Below are 11,436 nucleotides of genomic sequence, written 5' to 3'. Positions count from 1 at the left end.
TATTACTAACCAATTAAAATATATAATCGGTACAGCTTCTAAAATGATTATAAAAGAATCACTTTCGCTAATACCATAATTCATAGTCAGATAAAAATATAAAAAACATCTCATCGTATAAAATTGTTTTGATTAAATTTATAATTTAATAGTAAAAATATTTTTTTAAAAATTAATTAACAATGAAAATTATATTTTTATAATAATAATGATTATTAATTATTATAAATATAAAATATTATTTAATCGAGTTTTGTTGAATTCAAACCGATCAGAACATATCATATAACAACGAATGTGTTGAGCAAGACGGAGTCACGCACAACAGAGTTGCTGCTAAACAAGGAGCTAAACAACCCTACAATCTGCAAATTTTTCGGTTGGATTCGAACTTTAGTCGGTGAATTTCTCCTTTTATTCTTCTCCTCTTCCACTCCTGTTTCTATTTTCCGCTGCATGCACTGTTTTGCTTGTCATTCAGAAAAGGAAAAGTAACTCAACGAACAAACTCCTTTTCTTTTCTCTTTCTTTATTCGTGGATTTTTATTTTTATTTTTTTATGTTTTTTTTCCGAACTTACCTCTAAGAGGGATGGAACATGATGTTTCTCAAAATCCCTGCGAAAGTGAAACATGCTGGTTTCTTCTACCACTAATCAAACATCGCGAGAACATTGCAAGGGTCGCAGTTTTATGTAAACAATAAAGCATTTATGCACAGTTACCGGAGTCTCTGAATTTTGAGTCATAAATGTGAGCAGTGTGGGTAATTTTGTATCCTTTGTTCCTATGTTGGACTTGTGTTTTCAAGGACGGTAATTTGCGAGACTTTTTAATCAACAGTGATATTGCGGCAACTTTTACCTATTTGACTTACCAGCATGCTATTTTGGAGTCAGTGACCTATCAGCAGCCACATCACTACTTTCTTTGTGAAAATGATAAGAATTTTAGTTTCAATTTGGTTACTTCTTCGAGTCAGGTTGTTGTCTATTAAGCACGGTTTTATTCGATTTTTTTAAAAGCACTTAGAAAAGTTACTTTAAAATGATATAGAATATTTTAAAATGTTGTTTCTCAATTTTTCGTGAGAATCATTATTATAAAAGGAAAGATACAAAAATCTGGATTATATGTGCGTGTATGTGTGCACTGTTCCAGTGTCCTATATTTTGGACATTAGCTGTGACAGAATGTTTCCGTCTGAGTTGGTGCTTCGTAGAGGACTCATTTGTTCCATAGTAAGCTTTAGAGTAGAGAATGGATGATCTGATTAATGTATGGAATTAAGAGTCATGATGTGCATGCTGTAACTTGCTATCCCCAAATAGTTATCTTACACATTGCTGCTCTGATTGCAATTTGGACCAGGGATGGGTTTGGAGGAGAATGTAGCAGAGATGTGCAATAAGGACAGTGCTTGTCCAGTGTGGACCTTATGCACACATGCTTTTTATGATTTAACACATGTCTCTCCAGTGGTATTTATATTCCTGCTGAAAGAATGCTATTTTTATGGTACGCTTTCTTCTCTTTTCAATGCTGATATTTGTTCTGAGATTGGATATGATGATGAGTGCTATGAGTTTGCTGAAATGCTTCAAGTAACCTCTCTGATAATTTATTTTTCTTGAAGGTAACACCGTGCACTCAAAGAGACTGGACATCAGTGTTTATTGTCTGGAAACTTGTTGTGCACATGTCTATGTTTTCATTGTCTAAGTGTTGAACATGTGACACCTAGGATAAAACTGGTTTTGAGGGGGTGTGTGTTTTAACTATCTTGGCATCCGATGATTATTTGATAGTTAAAACATTTTTTTCCTTCTTCAAGGGCTTTGAATTATTTACTTAAATTATTTCCTTCACGTCCCAAGAAATTAATTGTCATCCAAGATTTGTCCAAAATCTCACTCTGCCTTGTGTTACAAATTCCTTCCTAGAATGATATTTATTTTGGGTTGAGCATTTCAATGTTCAGACTTCAGATATATGATATCCTATATCTTTCAGATTACATACGTGGTATCTGCTTTAATATATTATTGCCCATGCATGGAAACTTTTTGGGGAAAAAAAGTGATTCAGGAACCAATTATCACTTTTCAGGGTCAATTGATATTATATGGGCACATGAGCAGAAAGTTGATTTTTTGGAAAGCCCATAACTAAGAAATTTTTTTACAGACCTTAATTACTTATCAGCTCTGGTAATGAGTCCTTTATAAAGTTAGTAAGATATTCTTTTCATACAAGTCAGCAAACTTCTTTATAAATGTTTTCATAATTAGCCATCAAACTTCTTTGTTGCAATTGAAATTGATGATTATTCATTAGACTTAATGTGGTTTCCATCTGTCTCATCAATATGCATCTTGTTTCTTACTTTTCAGAGTTGTTTTCCTTTGAATGACATTGCATAGGCACATGTAAGGCAACAGCAAAATTCCGAGCCCTTCAACATCAAGTATATCTTGTTCTCCATAATGATCCAAAACCTGGACCATCAACTTTTATTGTTCAGTGCATGTATGTGTCACCTTTATTTGAAGATCACAGTCAAGGATTTACTCATTTGATTGTATCTGCTCTTTGCCGCTTCCTAAAAAGATCAACCACTACAGAAGCTTCCTTGGAAGTGAAAGACTTGGCCGCCCATCTTCTTCTTGATATTCTTAGGGGTGAGATCTATCATGATGACAAGATAGTCCTGAAGTTATTGGAGATTTCTGATGTAAAACTAACAAATGTTGAGAAAGCAATGTGCCAAATCAAGGAAAAATATGATTTAAGTCTCACAGCAAAAGAATTTGTTGAGCAGTATATTGTTGAATTGGTAAAATCCCAGTTGTATGTGACAGCTGTCACTTTAATGGAGCATTTCTCTATCCACCACTATGGCAAGTCTTTTCTCCATGAAATGATAAAGAGTAATCAATTCAAAGCAGCAGAGAAGTGGGCGACATATATGGGGAAACCTATGTTATCCATACTTGTGGAGGAGTTCATTGAGAGGAACATGCTAAAGAATGCCTATGAGACTATAAAGAAAAATAATCTAAAGCACGATTTCCCTAATGTATACAAAAGGTGTAAAGAAAGGTAAATGACTTGTAGTTGTTCACATGGTTCTACTGTTTGATTTGTTCAAAGCATTCTAATTCTAATTTCAACTCCACATCCCCTCAACCATTTTAAAATTCTTTTACAAGATTACTTCTTTGATTTGTAGCTCACTAAAAACCTTAGCAGAAAAAGGATGTTGGGATGTTGCCGAGGCAAGAACAAACAATGATAGACAGCTAATGGAATATTTGGTCAGTTGTTATTTTCATATTTTGCATAATGATTGCTATTATGTATGTGCATGCTCTGAATTGAATTGGTGAATACCACCAGAGACTGTAAAATAATGCCTTACTTTTTAAACTATGTCCTTTACAGTCTTCTTGTATTGATTAGTTTTACCCTTGTATTAATGCTTGTGTGATCTTCAATTTTGATTTCTATGTCATGTTGATTGGGTTGTTTACAAATGAAACTTAGACAATCTTTTTCTTACTCTGCTATAGGTGCATAATGTTTTCAGCAGTCCTTGTTGTACAACCTTCATGAGTCTTCATTAGCCAAAATTTAATTTGTATTCACTTTATTTTAATCTTAATTTGTCTATTTATTCTGCACCAGAACAAACATTTCATCCTTGTGTTACTATTCTTGTCACACTTGAAGGGTAATTTTGGCCATGTCAGCTTCCAATGCTGCAAAATATGTATCAAGATGAGTATATTTCCTGAAATAAATATTAGATGACCTATTGTTTAAAATTGTTTTACAAGAGAGAGATTGTTTTTCAGTAAATTTAATGAGTTGTTAAACCACTGGTAGCATGTTGATATTTGAACTCATTGCTTAAAGAGAAGGGATTTCAGTTAGGTCACCCATATTTGGTTGTTATAAAGTGGTGGGGAGTTTACGTACAAGGCTAGGGATAGCCTCCTAGAATGTGGTTGGTTTTTTACCAGCTCCTTAACTTTACTTGTATATCAGCTACATAAGTGCCGTAAGCATAATCTTAGCCTGTTTATTAGGTACCATTTGACATGCTGCTATGAGAATTGCTTGGGGTGTATATACTTATCAAAGGAATGCTGTGAAATTTTTTAAATTCAAGATAGGACAATTTCATGAACCATTGTGTCCAGTTTGAGTGGGCTTGGACAGCGTTAAGTGCCCAGGAAGTGTTATTAATGTAATAGAGGCTCAGTTGTAAGCTGTGAAAGTTTAATTTTAAAATGAATATGGAACTGGGCATATAAGCAAAATAACAATACTCTAATTTTCATTCTATCGAAATGAAGATGTAATAACAATAACCAAACTTTACTTCAGTAGCTGAGGTTAGCTATATGAATCATATGACACTATTTAACTCAGCCAAAAACTAAATTTTTAAAAATATGGTTGATCAAAAGGTTTATTTTAATAACTTTTTCTAAAGTTCTTGGTTTTTCTCTACTCTTTTTAACAAGACTAAAAGTCATGCAATCCATTTTCTTCACTAGTGCCTCCAAAGGTCGTTTTTCATTTGATCAAACTATTTTAGATAGTTTTCAATCATCTTTTCTACTATAAGTGTGATTTCAATATTTTCAAATATATTATCATTTCTTATCTTGTCTTTTCTCATTCAATCACTCATCTACCTTAATATTTTTATTTTTGTCATACCCACTTTTTTCTCATGTTGTTTCTTTAAGGCTTATGATTCGCTATCATATAGGATAATTGATCATATTGTTGTATCAAAAAAACTTTCTTAACTTGATAAGTACTTTACAGATACAAGTAACTTTTTGTCTTTTTTCATTTTAATCACTCAACTTGTATTCTTTCAGTAATATCTTTATTACTTTTTTCATTATTTTGTAGAATCAATCCCAAGTACTTGAACTTTGATATTTAAATTATAATATCATCTCCAATTTTAACTTCTAACACATGGTCCTTATATTATTTTTTGCTAAACCTACAATGCACATACTCATTTACTTTTACTTAAGTGAAAATTGTTAGATTTTAACGTCTCCCTCCATAAATCAAGTTTAACATTAACTTCTTTTGAATTCTTAATTAATATTTTGTCGTTCTCAAGGAACATGTACTTAGGGACAAATTTTTGTATGTCACTTGTAAGTACATGTAGGTCTAGATTTAACAAGGTTTCAAAGTAGAACTTTGATGCAAACTTATCCCTATTGAAAAGTTTTTAGATACGCCTTTAAAAGTTTTTGTACACGTATTTACCCTCTTATACATGTTTTGTATTTTGTATATAGTCTTATTATATTCTACATGAATTTCTTTCTTTTTTGAAACCTTTTATAATACTTCTCTTGGTACATAGTCATATACTTTTTCTAATTCAATAAAAATCATATGTAAGTCTTTTTTTCTAGCAATATTTTTTTATCATCTTTCATAAAAATATCTAGCTTTTGTTGTAGACTTTTCTGACATAAAACTAAATTAATTTTTTGGCTAAACTCTTATTTTGGTCTTTGAGAGAGTTTGCATCTGATATTTTAGTCCTTGAAAAATTAAGAATGTTACGTTAGTCCCTGACTTCTATCTCCGTTGTTTATTTTAATCCTTAAACACAAATCTCATTAACAAATGATAACAGAAAGTTGACATGTCACATTACGTGCCATGTCAGATGTTCAGTTGGCAAAAATGGCGTCGTTTTGAAGGATCGAGAAAGTGAACATGGCAAAACAGTGTCGTTTCTTCCTTCCTTTTATTATTGGGGTTTCTTCATGCCCATCAAACCCTAAACGTGGATTCCACCTAAAAAATGGGGCCTTTATGGTTGCTTTAGCAAATCCCTTTCCAACAATCACAATTTCTAAGACCAATGGAAGAAATTTAATCTTCTCCATCAAAGATAAAAATCTCTGGTCCTGTTGCGACTCAATAATATCAACATATATTTGAGAACCCTTATATGGGGCAAAGAAAAGGCTTCCAAATGCAAGGAGTGAGATTGATTCAATTTGAGAATCCGGTCCAAGAGTCTTAAACACATCTTTCTTTCTCCTAACATATAATATTTTCTTTTTCTTCTTTAGTTGTTCATCAGTTTGAAATGAATCTAACATGTCATCCTCATGACCATCTTCATGGTAATTCTGCAATGGAGACATAATGCCCACTCCTAATTAGCTCAATTACATGATCCTAAACCAAAATTCGAATACCCTTTGGATCCAAAACCCTAAACTTTGGTCATCTACTTAGGGCAACAGCATGATGATCAAGAATAGGAGGAACCACCAAAGTACAATTGAGAATTCCAGTCATTAAAAGAGCATTTTTAAACTCAGATAGCTCAAATAGTTGGTTACTGAAACCAGGTGTGTACCACATGAATTTCCCCCCTATGGCTAGTGCTTGGTGTGAGCATTGAGGATCTTCTGATGATGAATTTTTGGGGAATACAAAATGAGGTTTTGTATGGAAAAAAATATCGAGAATGAAAAAGGAGAGGAAGATTACAAGGAGAGGTAGAGGAATGAGTGGGAATCTGTGAAGGGTTTTTCTTTTAGATAAAATTCTAGTGGGACTCATCACTGTACTTTCTGATAAATAAATTCCTTTGCATCAATCTATGAATGGATTCAAAGATTTATATTAAAACAGAGGTAACAAGCATTTCAAAGACGGGAAAACAAGGAGAGAGAAGGGTAACGTGACATGACACTTAACGTGACATGTTAGCTTTTTGTTACTATTTGTTAATGAAATATGTGTTAAGGAACTAAAATAAACGACAGAGATAAAAATCAAGGACTAACGTGACATTTTTAATTTTTTACAGACTAAAATGCCAAACGCAAATTCTCTCGGAGACCAAAATGAGGATTTAATCTTAATTTTTTGCAATTTCAATTCATCTTGTAATTTATGTTCAATCACTTTTTTTCACAACTTTGTAGTGTAACTCATAAATGTAATCCTTCTATATTTTGCAATTGTGGATATCATTCTTATTTTTGTATATAGGGACCAAAGTGTTACTCCTTCATTCATCTGAGATATTCTTAAATTTCAAGAGTTTAGTGAGACACTAAGTTCGTATTTTCTCAAATTTTTCCAAACATTAATAAGGATATTATTAGGGTCAATTGTTTTATCATTGTTCGTCCTTGTAAGAGTTTTATTTACTTCTTCAACTATATCAAATTTGGATTATTCGCTTGCACTTATAATCTTCCTATAACATCCTTAAAATAATTATAGAAATATTTTTCCCAATTGTCTTTGATATTTCTTGCATTCTGATATCTTGCCAAATTTTCAGCATTGTTGCATTTAGTCAGTCTTAAATACATCATCTTATCTCTAATATTCTCTTGCACACTTTCATTTCACTACTATGATTCCTTCTCTTTTGGTAAAAAACTTTTAGATCCACTTAAAATTTTCTTGGCAACTTTCCTGACTTTTGTAGCCATTTTGTCCCAAATGATGTTAGCATTACCTTTTGCAACCTAGTTACTCTCTTCTACTAACTGCCTATAAAAGTCCAATTATTTCTCACCTTTAAGTAGTCATCACTTAATTCTTAAAACAATAACTTATCAAATTCTCTGTTTACTTATCTTGAAATGAACATCAAGAACCAAGACCTATCTTGAATAGTAAGGCTCTCTCCTAGAATCACTTTATAATCTTTGCAACTTCTTTTGTTGTTGAATGTTAATTTTTCTTGACATTTTCGTAAGCGTTATAGCCTCAGTATAATTCTAAAATATGTTTAATATTTTAATTTTACAAATTTAAGGTTTATTTGGCAATGGAAGCTGGTTACACGGAGAAAGTTGATGAACTGTGTGATCGGTACTCCCTAGACAGGTTTTTGGATATCAAAGGTAAGCCAGTTTGTTGTGACCAACGAAAATTGGTAAAGGATAAAAAATTTATATTCTGATTAACATGAAGACTCTGTAATCAAGAAGATTGTGCTGCTTATTCTTCTTTTGCCTCTAGTCATTCTGTTTTTCCGAGTCATTTTTTATTTTGTTCTTGTATCCTAAAGGCATTACTCCTGTTCATTAGGTCATTTTTTATTCAGTTTGCCTGCATTGATGTTATTTCCATTTCCATTTTGTTTATTTACTTTATTGTTATTTAGTATCTACCATCTGCAATTTTATTCTCAGATGACAAACACAAAAACTGCTTTATGTCTTGTAGTACCTGAAACAAATAATCTGCAAGGGCGTTATTTACATCTTGATGAACTATCGGTTGAAGACATCATTTGGGTTGATGAAGTTGAAGGTTTGCTTGTTGCAACAAGTCATATTGAGGGTTTTAAAGTTGTAGGTATTGATTGTGAATGGAAACCTAATTATGTAAAAGGCAGCAAGCCAAACAAGGTAAATTGAAATGATTTTCTTGATAGATTAATGTTTCTCCATACATCTTTCTCTGTTTATTTGAATTGTATGTCAATAATTATATCTGGGTTTTTGGCTTCCCAGTTATGACATGTTTTCCCTCTGAAGCAGAACTCTTGATTCTCCCATTTTTCCTTTTGCCTTGATTTTCTATGTTCCAGGTTTCTATCATGCAAATTGCTTCTGAAAAGATGGTTTTTATCTTTGATCTGATAAAGTTACACACAGAGGTGCCTGGCATTTTAGACGACTGTCTATCTCGCATTTTGCTGTCACCTAGAATTCTAAAACTTGGTATGAAAATTCTAAATTCATTATGTCTTGTGAATATATTGGCAAAAAATACTTTTGATGAACAAGACTGATCCCTAACCTCTGTGGTATGATTAACGCGAATGAGAATGCTAGCATTGATGGGGTTTTCTAGTAGTATCTTTTTACTATTGTAAGGGAACATTCTCTAACCGATGAAGCACTTGGTGTCATTTTGTAAGTCTGAGATGGTAACCATTGCGTTTCAATTGTATTTTCAGGGTATAATTTCCAATGTGATGTAAAGCAACTTGGTCACTCATATGAAGAGTTGAGATGTTTCAAGAATTATGAAATGTTGCTGGACGTCCAGAATATTTTTAAAGAACATCACGGTGGTTTGGCCGGGCTTTCAGAGGTACTGCATGCATGAATGTGCTTCTAGGGTTTCAGGTCTCTTTTCCAGTAGATCTGATAGCCATGGAGGGATAATGATTAAATCTCCTGATTTGTCTGCATTATAATTGTAGCTTATTTTGACAAAACTTGTGTGTTTATTGGTAAATCAGAAAATACTGGGAGCAAGTTTAAACAAGACAAGACGAAACAGCAACTGGGAGCAACGACCTTTGTCTCCAAATCAAGTAATTGCTCCCCTGCTTTTTTGTTATTCATTAATGCTCTCCATCTTCATAAATTTCTTTGATCTAATGCATTTGTGACATTGGCTTCGGGAACGGGAGGTTCATTTTGTATAATTCCTTGTTTGCTACATCTTGCAAGTTGCAATCGATACTAGTTTTTACACTTCTGGAGGGGGGAGGAGGGGCTGAATATAGCCAAAGAAGAAGTATTATTTTTCTGATAATGAATTGAATTACTCCAAATTATGCTGTATATATGATTTCATGAGAAATTTAGTGTATGACAAGACATGAACGTTTATGATGGCTGAATTGTAATCCGTTTGAACCAAGTCATGCAGTTATCTAACGTGGTTCTAAATGTGCAGCTAGAATATGCTGCTCTGGATGCTGTTATACTTGTTCACATATTCCACCATCTTCCCGGTCATGGACATGATAAATCTGAGTGGAAGTCTTGCATCGTATGTGACTAATACCCTTTCTCTGCCTGGCAAATAGGCAGCCACCCCCGCTTAACCTTTCCTTTATTACAATTTCTCTTTTTTTATTATTCTGGCATTTTGTGTCTTTGGCAGTCTCATTATTTTGGTCTGGGCATAATATTAAAACTCTAGTAAACATTTACCATAAATAAAATACCCTCCATGAATGAACTTAATCATTTTTACTGTTTTTAACTGCCCTCCAGGTGTCCCACACGGAAAACGCCAAGAAATCCAAGAAACATATACCAAAAGTTGTGGACAGACATGGAGACCAACAAGGATTGATTCTGAACTGAGATTAATTTTTAATTGATTAAAGTGTAAAGTGGAAAATTTTATATAGAAAACAAGAGATTTTTATGAAGTGTGTTCATTAAATTCATTTTATATATATATATAATTTTTTGTCATGTATATGTATCATTTTAAAATGTGATAAATTATACATGCTATATTTACTAGTTACTATTACGGTTAGATTGGTGAAGAAACCCAAAATAAACACAACATATTTGAGGATGACTTGCTTGGCTAAATTCAGATTTTCCCCTTTCACTCTTGCAGCAACGGACGATAAGTTTTCCCCCATTCACCTCTGACCACTCGTTCCTTTACCGTAAATAAATTCACATATAAAAGATAATCCTACTGTTTCAGATTTTCGATATCCCCTTATTTTCTCTCTAAAGGGGAGAAAAGGAGAGGAGATTGAACACCAAATACATTCGTAGAAGGAAAGTATTGCAATAAAAACTGATTGAATAGAGTTTTGAGACTTAGGGTGATCAAAACCGTATCAGCTTAAAGAGATGGAAGTGATCCAACACCGGCTGCCTCAATCATTCTACGGAGCCGCAGGATACAGCCAACTACAAGACTTGAATGTGAGAACCATAAATGACAACGAATTGTGGGTAGGAAGGAGAAGGACCTCTCCTTATTGTTCTTATGATGAGCCATCTCCAAGGAGGAAACATAAACGCAATAAAGAGGATGTGAGCAAGCCACCTTCTCAGAAATCGCAGTGGAAAAACCATGAGCTAAAGAGAAAACGCAGAGTGGCCACATACAAATTGTACATGGCTGAAGGCGAGGCCAAGTCATCTCTTAAGAACAGATTTCCCAGTTTTAAGATCGCATGCATGAAGATCGTCACCAGTCGTTAGATTGTGTGTATGATAGTGTAATATAGTTTTATGATAACATGCGTTCCACGTGGTTTAGATGTGTATATGATGGAGCCTTCCTCGTGGTTTCTTTTCTATAGGATGTCATGAGGGTTGTATTTCTTTTCGTTTCTTTCTTGGACCAGTTCGGTTTTGTAAAATCTGTTTTTCATTTAGTGGCGACTTCTTAACTGGCTGTTTCCAGCTTCACCCTAAAAACGTTTCTTGGTGCCATAAGTCGTTTTGAACATTAAGACTCAAGACGTTTTATTTTGTTTTCTTTGGGCAGGTTCTCGACGTTTTTCAGAAGTAAACAAATTGATATTCTATCGATTCTGGAAATAATTTGTATGTGTAACAAATTAAACAGCTTTGGGGTCATGGTCCCGTTTTACACACACACAAAGCATTCTACGGTAACA

At 33.4% G+C, this 11,436-nt stretch overlaps 1 protein-coding gene across 3 annotated transcripts; it reads left to right on the top strand.

The window, feature by feature from the left end:
• The first annotated feature begins 311 nt into the window (after nt 1-311).
• On the top strand, nt 312-10,195 carry LOC113872629 (exonuclease mut-7 homolog). Of its 3 annotated transcripts, none has more exons than XM_027510329.1 (11): nt 312-379; nt 1,371-1,517; nt 2,393-3,101; nt 3,232-3,316; nt 7,846-7,933; nt 8,259-8,443; nt 8,626-8,758; nt 8,998-9,134; nt 9,286-9,360; nt 9,729-9,824; nt 10,052-10,195. In XM_027510329.1, exons 3-11 carry the CDS (start codon nt 2,527-2,529, stop codon nt 10,142-10,144), a joined length of 1,467 nt encoding a protein of 488 aa, XP_027366130.1. In that variant the 5' UTR covers nt 312-379; nt 1,371-1,517; nt 2,393-2,526; the 3' UTR covers nt 10,145-10,195. The 3 variants fall into 3 exon arrangements, with proteins under 3 accessions (XP_027366130.1, XP_027366128.1, XP_027366129.1); XM_027510327.1 differs by having other exon boundaries at nt 372-400; nt 2,423-3,101; XM_027510328.1 differs by lacking the exon at nt 312-379 and having other exon boundaries at nt 1,475-1,517; nt 1,636-3,101.
• Nucleotides 10,196-11,436: the final 1,241 nt, after the last annotated feature.

This window comes from Abrus precatorius, unplaced genomic scaffold (genome assembly GCF_003935025.1).
Source record: "Abrus precatorius isolate BTA unplaced genomic scaffold, Abrus_2018 Scaffold7, whole genome shotgun sequence".
Classification (NCBI taxonomy): domain Eukaryota; kingdom Viridiplantae; phylum Streptophyta; class Magnoliopsida; order Fabales; family Fabaceae; genus Abrus; species Abrus precatorius.
The sequence above is the reverse complement of the archived record's forward strand: the minus strand, read 5'-3'. Positions and strand labels throughout refer to the sequence as shown.